The sequence below is a fragment of the Chlorocebus sabaeus genome, chromosome 2 (assembly GCF_047675955.1).
Source record: "Chlorocebus sabaeus isolate Y175 chromosome 2, mChlSab1.0.hap1, whole genome shotgun sequence".
NCBI classification, from domain to species: Eukaryota; Metazoa; Chordata; class Mammalia; order Primates; family Cercopithecidae; genus Chlorocebus; species Chlorocebus sabaeus.
Window position 1 is genome coordinate 17,605,437 of NC_132905.1, and position 15,873 is coordinate 17,621,309.

General features: G+C 46.5%; 1 protein-coding gene across 2 annotated transcripts in view; it reads left to right on the top strand.

Moving 5' to 3' along the window:
* Window positions 1-15,873, top strand: part of SLC13A3 (solute carrier family 13 member 3) — a 110,061-nt gene that overhangs the window by 54,423 nt on the left and 39,765 nt on the right. The window contains exons 2-4 of one of the 2 annotated variants that reach the window (XM_037982697.2): window positions 714-979; window positions 3,809-3,972; window positions 14,648-14,714. In XM_037982697.2, coding sequence (XP_037838625.2) covers window positions 744-979; window positions 3,809-3,972; window positions 14,648-14,714 — 467 coding nt within the window. In that variant the 5' untranslated portion in view covers window positions 714-743. Of the gene's footprint in view, window positions 1-713; window positions 980-3,808; window positions 3,973-14,647; window positions 14,715-15,873 lie in introns of those variants that run through there. The other variant, XM_073006173.1, reaches the window with a different exon arrangement.

Sequence of the window (15,873 nt, forward strand, 5' to 3'; positions counted from 1 at the left end):
CAGATAAATGCTCCAACTTCCTTGCCTCCAGTTGAGACAACTCTAAGGCATGATTTGCCCTTTCCCCAGGGTGCCCCATCAGAATTGAGCTTCAGGTGTCCATAGTGGTAACCTTCTCGTGGGACACACACTGAAGCATGGTCTGCCCTGTCCCCAGGGTTCCCCATCAGAATTGAGATCCAGGTGTTCACAGTGGTGACCTTCTCATGGGACACTCTCTGGATTGGCTTCCTTCTGTTTCACTTCCCCACTGTCCTTCCAGAACCTCCTGGGATCCCCTATCAAGTAAACTATTTTCATTCTCATCTTTATCTCTAAGACAACAGTGTATTTCACTTCATTCTCAAACAGTCCTATGAGGTGGACCAAAATAACTTCTTCATTTTATAGTTGAGCAAAATGATGCTTAGAAAGGTGACACCACCTGCTTAAAGTCAACGCCTTAGGCACACACCTGCTCCACTGCTGCCCTGAGAACGAGCCGGGGCAGGCCCTGCCGCAGACCTCCTTCCCCCTCTCCCCCGAGCCCTGGGCCTCCTTCCCACTCTGCCCCGAGCCCTGGGCCTCCTTCCCCCTCTGCCCCGAGCCCTGGGCCTCCTTCCCCCTCTGCCCCCAGCCCTGGGCCTCCTTCCTCCTCTGCCCTGAGCCCTGGGCCTCCTTCCCCCTCTGCCCTGAGCCCCACTGAGCCTCTGAGCATGCATCTCCTCCTGCAGGAAGGCCGCTGCTTGTTTATCATCCTGCTCATGGCGGTGTACTGGTGCACAGAGGCCCTGCCGCTCTCAGTGACAGCGCTGCTGCCCATCGTCCTCTTCCCCTTCATGGGCATCTTGCCCTCCAACAAGGTCTGCCCCCAGTACTTCCTCGACACCAACTTCCTCTTCCTCAGTGGCCTGATCATGGCCAGCGCCATTGAGGAGTGGAATCTGCACCGGCGAATCGCCCTCAAGATCCTGATGCTTGTTGGAGTCCAGCCGGCCAGGTAAGAACAGGTAACAGTCCAGCCCTACAGCGGAGAGGCAGAGGGACCACACCTCTGGAGCCTATACCTGCTCTTCTTGGTTTACTCGTCCAGGCCAAGAAATCATCGGTTCCCACCATTTATTTATTTATTTATTTATTTATTTATTTATTTATTTCTCAGCTATTTAGCAAGCACCCGCTGCATGCTAGACACAGCACTAGGCCCATCATGGGAAGCTGTTCTCAAAGGTGCAGAAGAACCACCTGGGGAGATGAGACAGTGACCCCCAGGCCCCACCCCCAGGGATTCCAGTCCCATAGCTTTGGAGGGGGCCACACTGGCAGTTTGACCCCGACTGCTCAGGGTTGAATCCCAGATGACCTGCTCTGAAAAATGACTTAACCTCTGTCTGCCCGTGAAATAGTGATGTACTGGCACCCCCCTCATAGAGTTTAGTGAGGATTAGATGAGCGAATGCAGGTAAATCCCCTACACCTGAGCAGATAATGCTGGCTGTTAGCATTCTTGTTTGCTATTTACCTGCCTAGGTGATGAAGATCAGGTGGGAGCTGAAGGTCGAGGGGATGCAGAGGATATGGGAAGATGGACTGGAAGGGAAGGGGAGTCAGGATCACAATCCTAGAGAGCCTCAGGCCCTCTGGGTAGGATTTGGACTTTTATTCTTAGAGGATTGGGTGGCCTTTAAAATAGGGGTGTTATTTTCATCTTATTTTTTGTTCCATGAACCCCTTTGGCAATTTGGTGAATCTTAAGGATCTTCCCAGAATAATGTTTTTTAAATGTATAAAGCACAACAGAGTTTGAAACAACAACTACAGAAAAATGCAATTATCTAATTTTTTTTGTAAACACAGACACCTGCGCCCTGGTACAGGTAGGTACCGTTTTATTAACACAGCAACCGGCAAGACCGAGCGATGGGCCTGATCACAGCCATAATGCTGAACAGCTTTGAGTGTTGATATTTCAAGATGTCTGCAGGTATTATAATGTCATTTTAAAATATCAGGGATCTTGCCAGGCGCAGTGGCTCCCGCCTGTAATCCCAGCACTTTGGGAGGCTGAGGCAAGTGGATTGCTTGAGGCCAGGAGTTCGAGACCAGTCTGACCAACATGGCAAACCCCCATCTCTACCAAAAATACAAAAAATTCATTGGGCATGGTGGCGCATGCCTGTGATCCCAGCTACTCAGAAAGCTGAGGTGAGCGGATCGCTTGACCCCAGGAGGCGGAGGTTGCAGTGAGCCAAGATCACGCTACTGTACTCCAGCCTCAGTGACAGTGAGACCCTGTCTCAAAAAAGAAAAGAGAGAGAGAAAGAAAGAGAGAAAGAGAGAGAGAAAAGAAAGAAAGACAGAGACAGAGAAAATGTCAGGGATTTTTTTTTTGGGGTGACAGAGCCTCAGGCACTGCTCATACACCTGAACTTTGTTGACTGTTTATCACTGATGGAAATGCTTAATTTGATTAGATGTTAGCAAAATGAAGATACACATTTTCCCCCAATCCAGTTCTGAATTATATCCATAGACTTATAGTTATAAATCTGTTCTTTTAAGGGTTATAAGCTGAGGAGTGACATGGCCAGATTTGCATATTTTTTTTCAAATACATCTCATTTCCTTCAGATTTGCATTTTTTAAAAGATTCCTCTTAGTTGCCTTGTAGAGATCAGATAGGAGAGTACCAGAATGAGAAGCTGATACATCCCAGTTAGAAGGCCATTTAGAGTGTCCCGACAAGAGACAGTAGCCGCTTGGACTAGGAGGTGGCAGTGGAGATGAACAGATTGGATAGATTTGAGAGCAATTTGGGTGATAAAATTGACACAGAGGAGAGCGTAGGAAGAAAAGGTTCTGGATGACTCCTAGGTTTCTAGCATCATCTCTGTGCCAACTGCTCTGCTAGGCTCTGTAGCTGCGCCTCCTCCTAGAGGATCTGCCAGTCCTGTGGGACAGACTCCATCTATGGAACTGATTCCAATGCCAAGCGGAATTTGATCTCCAAGGGGCACACCATGGTGTGAGAGCCTGCATGAGAGGTAGGGGGATAGCGGGGAGCTTCCTGGAGGAAGTCACATTTGAGCTTAACTTTGAAGAATGAGCAGGGCCACTCTTAAATATATTCTAAAGTTACAGTAACTAAAACAGTAAGACACAAGTCTGAAAACAGATTTTTGAAACAGAATAAATCTAAAGGAAATCCAGATCTGAAGGAAGGATTATCCAATAAATGGTGGGAGTTGGGATAATTGGTTTATTCTATTAAAAAATGGATTTACATCTTACTTTGTATTATGCATCCAAGTAAATTCCAGGTGGATTCAGAGTTCAATATAAAGAGAAAAAATCCTGAGACTTAAATTCTGTTGGTGGGAATGGACCAAGCAAAGGCAGGGAGGCAGAGGAGTAAAGGCGTTGGGTGCTGGTAAGAAGTTCAGCAGAGTCTCAGCAGGGTAAGAATGGGAGGGGAAAAGGGGGAGGAAGCTGGGAAGGCCATGAGGGAAAGATAGTGGAGTGTCTTGGTGCCCTGGCAACTTTTTTCTGAAATGGCTGTCATTGAGGATTTGGGGGCAAGAAAGAGAAAACGTCAGGCTTGAGTTATCTTTATAGCCTGGGTACCTGTGGACAGTTCACTTAAACACATTGAACCACAGTTTTCTTAGATCTAAAATAAACCTGGTGAGTGGATTTGGTTTCTGCTTTGAGTCTCAAGTTTCCATCTGTAAAATGGATGGATTTGATTCCTCAGGGATGGCAAACTGGGACCAGAGGCTCTCCTGGGCCCTGGGCTCTGGATTTGTCTCTAATGCCATCTGCTCTGCAGGCTCATCCTGGGGATGATGGTGACCACCTCGTTCCTGTCCATGTGGCTGAGCAACACTGCTTCCACTGCCATGATGCTTCCCATTGCCAATGCCATCCTGAAAAGTCTCTTTGGTGAGAAGGAGGTTCGAAAGGACCCCGGCCAGGAGAGTGAAGAGAATACAGGTGAGGCTGTGCAAAGGAATTGGGGCCAACTCCACCAGGATTTGGAAGTGGGAATGGGATGTCCAAAGGATGTCAGGGAAGGCCAAGGGCATGCACACTTATTGAGCACCTGCTATGTATCAGGTGTTTTAATTATGACCATGACTGATAATTAGATAAGAAATCATGGTACCTTGGTTTTTTAAAATTTGCTTTTATTAAGCACATACTGTATACTGAGCAGTGAGTTGACCTCTTTACATACATTATCTCCCTTAACTCTCAGAACAGCTCTATGAAGTAGGTACTGTAATTAAACCTTGTTTTACAGCATCCAAAGAGATGCTCAGCATCACCAGTATTCAGAGAAATGCAAATTGAAACAAGGACATTTTAATCAATGAGACAGGCAGAAATAAGAAAGCTGGTGAATCCCCATGTTGGCAGGAATGGGGGCCACAGGAACTCTCGTGTGCTGCTAGAAAGAGTGTGGACTGGGTTAGAGTTTCTTAAGGATCTTGTGCAAGGATTTAATCACATTAAATGTGTTTATACTCTGTAACCCAGCAGTTTTGCTCCCAGACACCAAAGAAATCCTCTCTTAGGTCCAGGAGGGAACACACATAGTGATATTCACTGTAGCGCTCTCTGTGGTGTGGGGATTGGTGGCTACCTGGGCTTTATCGCTAGGCATGTAGCGATACAGGCAAAGGCAAAAATGGTGGGTACATGCCATTGAGCATTATGCTGCTTTTAAAAGAGAGAAGAATTAGTGAGCCATACACTTCTATAAATGGATCTCACAGAGTAGTTATGATTTTGGGTAAAAACCAGAATGAGATCTAGAATACACCCTCCATATGTAAGCTGAAAATACACATGAACGACAAAACATTGTGTAAGAAATGTATAATGAAAAGCTACACATTAAACATATCAGAATGGTTGCTATGGAAAGGGTGAGAGTGGGAAATGGGGAGAGAAAGGACTAAAAAGACCCAATCAATTATAGAAAATAGAGGCTTTGTGCAGTAAATAGTGATAACGTATTATGAACAGAGGGATTTGATTCCCTCAATCCTCTGAACTTGTGTTCTTAACAAAACAAAACGTACCCAGCCATTGTATTTTTAGATGACTATATTCAGGCTCCAAGGGGGAAATGATTTTCCCAAATCACATAGTGAAGTTAAAGAAGTCCAGGATCACTTCAGAGGCACAATGATGTCATGACTTTTCATTGGCGACTCTGTGGTTCCCCTGGTCTTATGGTTGCAAAGTGGCTGCCACATCGTGTCACTTTAAAATGTCTTACTTTTAATTTATATAACTGTATTTTAAAAGGAAGATTTGAATTGATACATATGTGGGCAGAAATGGCTAGTTGAACCCCAGCATCGATTCTTCCTTTGTGCTTTTAGGAATAGAACCCAATACTTTCCTCTCTGAGGAAAGGCTGAAACTACCAGCTCCCCTTGTGATAAGACTTGGTCAGGTAACTGAGTCTGGTCAATGGAATGTGAGTGGAAGTGATATGTGCAACTTCCGGGTTCTGCCCTTTCTGCCAGGCGGAATGTGAATATGACCCAAAGACCCATCCCCAGGATGACCCGAGACCCAAAGACAGGAGCCACATCTTGAGAGATAGATGGCAGATCTGCCCCTGTGGCTTTGGATCATTTACCTCAGTGAACACAACAAGCATTATCCATGAAACCATAGGTTTTGTGTGCTAGTTCTAGTTTTTAAAATATGAAATAAATTAAATATATATCTGTTAAAACTTAAATGTTTATCCATGTACCATCTAAGTTAATCTCACTGACAGTCACATGAGTATTTCCCTGTCATACACTAAGGGGTCCTGCTTATTTTATTTTCACGGCAAGCCCTGAACACTAGAAATGATTATATGTGCTTTACAGGTGAAGTTGAGAGAGGTGAGATGATGTGTTCAGGATCATAGCATTGGCAAAGTGGCAGAGTCAGCTCTACGCAAGGGTGGGGTCTTCCATGAGGAAGGGAAGAGAAGCTTTATAGCATGAATTAACAAATTCTGTCTACAAATGACCAAATAATAAATACTGCAGGCTTTGTGGGCCCCTCTGTGCAACTACTCAACACTGCCCTTGCAGTGAGAAAGCAGCCACAGATAAAACAAATGAGCAGGTGTGGCAGTGTGCCAATAAAATTGTATTTATGGGTGCTGAAATGAAAATTTCGTATAATTTTCATAACAGGAAATATTCTTCTATAGATTTTGTTCAACCATTTCAAAATGTAAAAGCCATTCCTAGTTGGCAGGCCACACAAAAACAGGCGGCGGGCTGGACTGGGTCTGCATATTTTGGTCACTGACCCCAGCTGTACAATATTGGCTTTCTTGACTTTCAACTGTTTCCCTTAAGAGAACTGCCTGATGGTCACCCTGGGGTGGCAGCAAGCACCTGGGACTCTGCCCTTTCCCCCATTTCAACCCTAGTTAGACTCAGTTTATTCATTTTGTACACTGGGCTTCTAAGCAATGATAACCAACGTTTACTGTGCACTTAGTTTATGTGCGGACTCTTAGGTGGGCCTTATATCTGAATGAGATGGAACAAGCATCGACCTCATTTAGAGAAATGGAAATTGAGGAAGGAATTAAAAAGAGTCCCCCCACCCCCTGTTACCCAGTTTCCAAACAGTGGCTCTGGTATTTTGAATCCAGGCTGGCCGACTTCAGAGCCTGCATTCTCAGGCTCCATTATTCTGCCTCCCACATGAGACTTTTTACTAAGTGGCGAAGCAAATGATTGAAAGCCAAGTCCCTCATTATGAGAATGAAAAATCTGAGACTCACAAAGGGGAAGGGACTTGCCCAAGGCCACACACAGTGGTGGCCATGCAGTGAAGTCCAGAGTCTTTTCCCATGCTGCAGGATGTCAGGAGGGAGGCGACCCTGGGGGTTGGGATAGATACCTGCCTTTACAGGCCATGGGATCAGGGAGAAGGAATTGGTTAATGATCAGCCTCTAAGACCTAAAACAAGGCTAATTCCAGTGCAAAGAGAGCTACTCCCTTTCATCCAGTTCTGAGCTTTGACCAGGTGGCAGGAGGCGAGGACAGGGGTGGAGGGAGTAGAGATTCTGCCAGTGGGCTAGGAGAGGCACAAGGAAGTTCCTAGGAGCTATAGGTGCATGAGGGACATCTGTAGCACCAGCAGCAACCATAATCATCATGTGAGCTGAGCTCTCATTTTCTGAGCAACGACCACATGCCAGATACTGTGCTAATTTTTTTATACTCATTAGCTCATCTGATCTTCATAATTGTACTGGGAGGTAATGATGCCCATTTTATAGATGAGGAAACTGAGGTGCAGAGAAGCAAAATGATTTGCCCAAAGTAACATGGTGATTTGCTGAGCTCTGTCTGAATCCAGAATCTGTGCTTATAAGCACCTTGCCATGGTGCCTGGTACAGAGGAGGCGGAACCTAGGGCAGGGTGGGTCTATCTGGATAAGACTCCAGAGGTCCTCAGACTTGGAGGACAGCCCCGTTGCATTTCTCCAGTTCTGTGCCCTGCACTATCTGGGGGACCCAAGGGCCATGTGAGCAATGGCTTTGCCAATGGCCCTCTGCATGCACGCTCTCATTAGGTCCTCCACCACAGCCCTGTGGGGAGGCGCTATTAGCATGCCCATTTTACAGAGGAGGAAACTGAAGCTCACAGCCATGATTGGCCCAATGTCCCTTGGCCAGTAAGGGACCCACCTGGATTTTGTTTTTGTTTTTTAGAGACAGGGTCTTCCTCTGTCTCCTAGGCTGGAGTGCAGTGGTGCAATCAGCTCGCTGCAGCCTCAAACTCGCGGGCTCAAGTGATCCTCTAGCCTTGGCCTCCCAGAGCACTGGGATTACAGGCATGAACCACTACGTCTGGCCCTCCACCTGGCTTTTGAATCTAAACTCTTTCCCCTCCTTTTTTTCTGTCCATAGAAAGCTAGCTTGCCATCTACATCTTTCTTTTATAGGAAGGCCCAGGATACCACCCTTCACAACACAAGGGTCTTTAATGTTGGGTGAAGCGTTGTCTTCATCCATAAACTAACCCACCTTCTGCAACTTTCCTCATCTATAAAACAAGGACGCTGCCTCTTACGTGAGAAACAAGAGCCAGGTACATAGGAAGTGGTTAATATATGGCAGTTGTATTAAAAACTACCTATGAGACTTCCAGGCATTGGAGGCACAGGTAATAAGACCTTCTACCTTGATGCACCTTGGCATTTCCCCTCCTACTTGAGCAGGATTGATTTGCTTCCTGGTTTACAATCTGTCTCCTCCATAGACTCCAAGCTCCGTGAAGGGCCTATCAATCTTTCTCATTGTCGTGAATCTTCACTGATACAGTCTTGTGCACCTAAGACACTGTTGGTACATAGTAGATGTTCAGTAAATGTGTAAAATTAATGAATACACAAATAGACCATTGAACTAACTGTTCTATGCCTCAGTTTCCTCAAACCTAAAACAGGGATAATAATCCTCACTACCTAGGCTGGCATGAGTGCTAAATGAATAAATGAACATAAGCCTGCTTCACTTGGTGGCTTTTGACCTTCCCTGGAGTGCTGTTTACCTAATTTGACACAAGAACTCTTTCCTAAGGGCACTCTTCGTGTCAAACTTTAAGAACATCTTAGTCATACCAGGGAGGCTAGACTAGAGTTATCAGTTTCACGTCAGACCTGCTAAGTGCCAGGTGGGTGCCTTGGAAATGGACCAAGGTTCAGGGGGTGGGAGATCCAAAGTTCTGGGTATAATGCTGACTCTGCCACTGACCCATTGGGTCCTCTTGATCCCAACTTTAGCCCATCTCTCTGGGCCTCAGTTTCCCCAGTTGTCAAGAGGAAGGTAATAAACTTTGCATAGCTCTCTAAGGCTGCTTGGAGACAGCTGTAAGATCATAAATGTGAAAGTTCTGTCCCCTGGCCTGACACAAACTCAAGGGTTGGTATGATGTGAATAGGACCCTACAGAAGCATCAAGCTTCTAATCAACTGGCAATTTCTGGACCCAGAGAAGTCTCTCTGGGGACTTTGCCCCACTGGCCTGTTTCCACGTGGTCTTTTGGGTCACTGAGGTCACGGGAAGCACAGGGGTGGATCCTGTGTAAATGCCTAAGAGCTCCGCTCAGCACCAGGTTTTCCAGTTTCATCTTCATGACTTTACCATCATCATCATCATCAGAAAATCCCTGGTATTAACATTTTTTACATTGCTAATCTCCATAAGGAAAAAGCAAAACTCCTTCCTGATCTTATATGATAAAGCTAATTACTCTCTAGAGTTCTGCGTGTACAAATACCCTTCACTGCCTTATTTATAGCACATACAATCTATCAGGGCTCTTCAACTCAGATGCAGAGCAAACGGGGTCAGATGGGGGCTGTGGCAAACTGGTGAGCTCAGTTTCCCTATCTGTAACCTCAGACGAGTTGCTGTCCACCCTGGCTGCAGAAAGGAATCACCTGCACCAGCACCCAGGTGGGAAGAGGGTAGAGTGAGCTAGAGATGGTGGGGGCTGGGGGTCACCAAGTCAGAGTCCTTACTCTCTGGCCATCCCCTGGGAACAACTTTGCCCCCAACCTTAGTGTGCTATTAATAGTCCCTCGCTTCCTACTTCAGTGCCCTGGACCCTGGCCTCGTGCATGGCATGTGGACCTGTTCCCAGCACTCGTGCCCAGGGGCCCTTATTCCTATGGCCCAGGGCAGCTGACTCAACTTTCACCTTCAGGCCCCCGCAGGGGGTCAACAGGGCCAGCTCCAGGCACAGGAAAAATGACACAGTCAGCCACCAGGAAATCCTGTTCCCTCAGTACCAACGGGGTACCGCGAGAGCAGCCTGTGGTGGGGAAGAGACTTCCCCAAGCTGCAGGCGAGACAAGGAATGTCCACATGACTGTGTATGTGGCCTGACTTCCATGTGAAGGAAAATCCCATGTGAAAAAGAAAAAAAATCAGACTTCTTTTGTGTCTTGCTTGGGTTCCTAAAGAGTATCAATGGCCTTCACCAAAGACCCCAGGAATACACTAGTAATGAAACAAGCTGAGTTATCATTTACAGCAGCAGTGAGGGGGTGGGGCGCACATGCCATGAGCTACCCTGAGTATCTCAGGAAGAGGGTATTAAAAGGAACCCAGGACAGGATCTGGGGTGGAGGTTGGGCACTGAGAGAGACCAGAGGCAATTCTGAGCTGGGTAAGGAAGGAGAAGTAACTCATTTAGCAAGAGAGGGGGATGTTGGGATTTTGAGGGTATCACAGCCACCTTGCCCTTAGACACGATTATAAAGGGGACTTGCATAGTCTTAGAGTTTTTGTCTGAGGTCAGTGTTCTGTTAGATTGTGGAAGTCCAACAGGAGAACAAAGTAACCTGGCTCTGAGTGTTAGAATCATTCCCTATGCTCTGTTTTCTTCTTTCTCAATGGTAACCCATATTTACTGAACTTTTGCTAGTACTCAACTTCCTGTTAAATTCTTTCTGTCTTTTTTTTAATTATTTTTTTTTTATTTTTTTTGAGATGGGGTCTTGCTCTGTCACCCAGGATGGAGTGCAGTGGCATGATCACGGCTCACTGCAGCCTTGACCTCCTCAGCTCAAGCAATCCTCCCCGCTCAGCCTCTTGAGTAGCTGGGACTGCCCAGCTCTGTTGAAGTCTTTGTATCAAGATTGGTAAACCGCGGCCCTTCACATCCAGCCTACTGCTTGTTTTTTATACAGCCTGGGAGCTAAGAATCGTTTTCGTATTTTTAAGTGGTTGAAATAAATCAAAAGAAGAAAAATATTTTGTGACATGTGAAAAATTATATGATATTCAAATTTCAGCCCAGGCGTGGTAGCTCACGTCTGTAATCTCAGCACTTTGGGAGGCCGAGGTGAGAGGATCGGCTGAGCCCCAGAGTTAGAGATCAGCCTGGGCAACAGAGCAAGACCTCCCTTTTACCAAAAAAACAAAAAAACAAAAACAAACCAACCAAAAAAACCCACAACAATTAGCCGGGCATGGTGGCACACGCCTGTGGACCCAGCTACTTGGGAGACTGAGGTGGGAGGATCACTTGAGCCCGGGATATCGAGGCTATTGTGAGCTGAGATCGTGCCACTGCCTTCCAGCCTGGGCAACAGAGCAAGACCCTGTCTCAGAAAAAAAAAAAATTGTTTTTTGATGTCCCCCAAATAAAAGTTGAGCCACACTCAAGCATTGATGTGTTGTCTGTGGCTGATTTTCTGCTCCTATGACAGAGATATGTTGTTATGACAGAGACCTCATGGCCCCCCAAAACCTAAAATGTTTACTATCTGGCTTTTTACAGAAGTTTGCTGATCCCTGCTTTTAATAGGTTAACTCTTGTTTTTTGTTTGTTTGTTTGTTTGTTTGTTTGTTTGTTTTGAGGCGGAGTTTCGCTCTTGTTGCCTAGACTAGAGTGCAGTGGTGCTATCTCGGCTCACTGCAACCTCCGCCTCCCGGGTTCAAGCAATTCTCCTGTCTCAGCCTCCCCACTAGCTGGGATAACATGCATGCACCACCACGCCCAGCTAATTTTGCATTTTTAGTAGAGACGGGGTTTCCCCATGTTGGTCAGGCTGGTCTCAAACTCCCAGCCTCAGGTGATCCACCCACCTCAGTTTCCTAAAGTGCTGGGATTACAGGCGTGAGCCACTGCACCCGCCAGTAGATTAACTCTGTAATTCTCATGACAGTCCTAGAGTAGTTACTTCCATCTTATAAATTAAAGAACTGAGATATAGGGAGATTAAGGGATATACCCTAACCAGGGTTTCTCAACTTCATTACCAATGACATTTGGGTGGGATAATTCTTTGCTGGGGTGGGCTGACCTGTGTATTGCAGGATGTTTAGCAGCATTTCTGGTCTGTAACTAATAGATGCCAGTAGTACTTTACCCTTCCACCCAAGTTGTGATAACCAAAAATGCCCCCAGACATTGCCCAACGTCCTTTGGGTACAGAATTGGCCCTCGCTGGGAACCACTGACCTAAAGTCAGATAGTAAGTGATGGAACTAGGATTTGAACCCAAGACTGATGTGTTTGGCCACCAGCCACACACCCAACTCCCAGGGGTGGGTTATTTTACTCTTAGTGGTGGTTCTAGCTGCAAGAACATTTAATTCATTCTAATTTTCTTTTCCCCAAAACACTGTCAAAGGCTGCTGGGGAGTCTGGTCTATCAAGCACAGCAATATCTTTATTATTTTTGTGTGTTTGTTTTAAGAGACAAGGTCTTTCTTTGTCACCCAAGCTGGAGTGCAGTGACATGATTATACCTCACTGCAGCCTCCAACTCCTGGGCTCAACTGATCCTCCACCTCAGCCTCTGGAGTAGTTGGGACTACAGGCATGCACCACCACGCCCAGCTAATTTTTTTAGAAAATGTTTTTTAGAGATGGGGTCTCACTGTCTGGCCCAGGCTGGTTTCAAACTCCTGGGCTCAAGCAATCCTCCTGCCTCAGCCTCCTGAGTAGCTGGGATCATAGGCGTGAACCACCACAGTCGACCAGAGAAATAACTTTAAAAACGAAGTCAGCTCCTGTCCTGAGCCTCCTCTGCTCAAATGCTACCCTAGTTCCCACATGACTCAGAGGAGAAGCCATAGTCCTTCCTGTGAGCTCTGAGATCCCTGCATGATCCCACCCACTTCCTACCACCTCTATCCCCTGCCACTTCTCTTACCTTGCCTCCTCTTACTCTTCTCCTCCCTTAGGCCCCTGCAGCCCCACTGGCCTCCCCTTTGCTTCCTGGGTGTGCTCCTACCCCAGGGCCTTTGCACCTGCTCTTTCTTGCCCCAGATGTTTGCATGGCTCACCCTCTCACCTTCAGGTCTTGATCTGAAGTCAAATTTTCCTTCTCTATCAGACTCTCTTTGAGCCTTGGTGTCTCACCCAAGGATGCCTGGCTCCTTCCCTGCCTCGCATGGCATGCATCTTCATTTGACATACTGCATATGTTACTTAGTCGTGTGTGGTCTGTCTCCCCCACCGGATATCAGCTCCATGAGGACATGGACTTTCATCTTTTGTCACTCAGCACCAGGTGCATGGCGGGTACTCCGCAGCGATTTGCTAATGGATCAGTTGGCTAGGGTTCATGTGCCCCATTTGGGCTCTGGGTTCCAAGTTGCACCAAGCTCTTATCTCAAAATAGCTGAAACACATCCACCACTTATTACTCTCAGGGTCTCTATGGTCACCAGCCAAATCCAGCCACCATCATCTTAGATGGAAAATGCAACAGATCCAGAACTGGGCTCCCAATTTCCATTTTTACCCCTTCCCCTACATCCATTCTCTCGGACCAGGCCCAGAGGTGTTTGCAAAATGTAAATCGTATTGCCTTGGGCATTAAATCCTGCAGCAGGTCCCCATCCCTGATTTAGTTCCCACGGGCCTTTGCCCACCCTGTCCCCATCCCCCATCTCCCCTAGGCTTTTCCTCTACACATCTTTCCCAGCACATGGGGCTTCCTCAGTTCTTCATCTCAGCCAAGCGCCTTCTTACTGCTGGGCCTTTGTGCTTGCTGTTCCTGTTTCCTTGCACCATCTTCCCAGGGCTCTTCATAGGATGGATTCCATTTTATCCTTGAGGTCTCAGATCTGATGCCATCAGCACACAGTGTCTTCTCTGTTGAAGAGAGAACCCACCTACTTGCCTCTCTACATTCCAGTCACATTGCCCAGTTCTATTTCCTCCATACATTTGTCCCTACCTAAAATTTTCTTTATTCGTTTATTGCCTGTCTCCCCTTCTAGAGTATGACCTCCATGGAAGCCAGGGGCCTTGTTCTATATTGTTCACAGAGTACCCTGAGAACATAGTCAATAACACATAGTAGGTGCTCAATAAATACTTTTTGGATGAATGAATGAATGAATGAATGGACAATTGGGGTCATCCAACACATTGATGATTCATTACCATTCGTAGCTGGCCTTTCACAACTTTGGCAATGGCTGCTCAGGTAAGCCTAGGCTTGAGTTATGGATTGTCAAGCAGCCCTGCAGCTAAACCCCTACCAACAGGCCTGGGCACATCTTCACATATGGATGGTAGGACAGGAGGATAAAATGCTGAATGATTTTTCTTTTTCCTTTCCTTTTCCTTTCCTTTCCTCTCCTCTCCTCTCCTCCCTCCCCTCCCCTCCCTTCCCCTTCCCTCCCCTTCCCTTCCTTTCTTTTCCCTCTCTTTCTTTCTTTCCTTCTTTCTTTCTCTTTCTTTCTTTCTCTTCCTTCCTTCCTTTCTCTCTTTCTCTTTCTTTCTTTTCTTTCTTTCCTTCTTTCTTTTCTTTCTTTCTTTTCTTTTTTCTTTCTTTCATTCCCTCCCTCCTTCCTTTCCTTTTCCTTCCTTCCTTCCTTCCTTTCTTCCTTCCTTCCTCCCTCCCTCCCTCCCTGCCTCCCTGCCACCCTCTCCCTCCCTGCCACCCTCTCCCTCCCTCCCCCTCCCTCCCTCCCCCTTCCTCCCTTCCTCTCTCTCCTTCCCTCTCTCTCTTCTTCCTCTCTCTTTGTCTTTTGATTCAGTGAATAGTATAGGATCCTTGGCAAAGAAAGCATTCTTGACTAACTTCACAAGATTTGGGATACTCCTGTTCCTTTCACTACATTACACTAAAGACATCATGCTCTTTCCTCCTAGCTGCTGTGCGGAGAAACGGCCTACACACTGTGCCCACGGAGATGCAGTTTCTCGCCAGCACAGAAGCGTAAGTTATTGGTGAAATTCGTAGAGGAGACAGTGCTTGATTCAAGGAGACAATGAACAAGAATTCAATGCTGCAAATCATTTTCCTCCCATCCCTGAATTTTTCTCCAAACGACCTAATGCCTAAGTTTCCACCATTCATCTCTGTGGCTTAAACACTAACCTCAACAGCCTCCTTTAAAAAAAAATGCAGACATGGAAAGGGTAGGGCAGTATATTAAATCCCTAAAGATCTGGTGAGATTGAGGATCACAGGTACTTTCCTCTTGAAAGAAGAGATCCAGAAGAGCAAGATAGCACAAACTGCATGACACAAGGAGGAGAAGGGTGCAGGCAGGGTTAACAGTCCTTACAGACAAAAAAATACCTTATAGAACAATAACAGCCCTTCACCCTACATGACTTAGAAAGCATCTTCACATTGATGTTGAAATTGCATTTAGTCTAGAGTATCCTTTGCATTATGGCAATGTAGTTAAGATCATAGGATTTGGAGTCGCAAACACCTGACTTGGAACTCTGACTCTGCTCCATACTGGCTGTGTGAGATAATGAGAAAATGTAGATAGAGCAGGTTCACTGGACCTTACATGTCCAGATGTTAGCACTTATTATGGCATTGTGATCTCAATTTAACAGTGATGACACAACTGGGAGCCAAGCAGTCTGCTCAAGACAGTGCTGGACATTGATCCGGTCTATTTCATTCATTCAGCAAATATTTATTCAGAGCTTACGATGAGCCAGGCACTATTCTAGGGATGGAGATACAGCAAGGAACAGACAGAAAGCCCAGCCCTTATGGGTTTACATTCTAGTGGCAAGAAACAGATAAGTGAATATAATCCATGGTTTGTTGGGTGGTGGATAAGCTTTGGAGGGCGATCAAAGCAGGAAAGAGGGTGGGGGAGGCGAGCTGGTAAGTGGGAAGGGGCAGTTTGAATGTGGGTAGTCAGGGAAGTCCTCACAAGAAGGTCGTGCTTGAGCAAATCTCTGCAAGAGGTGGGGAGTGGTGGGGGTATCCATGGGAAGAGTGTTCTCAGCATGTAGACCAGCACATACAAAGCTCCTGAGAGGTCAAAGAGCAGCCAGGAAGCCAGTGTGGCTGGAGAATCTCAGTTACTCGGGAGGCTGAGGCAGGAGAATCGCTTGAGCCCGGG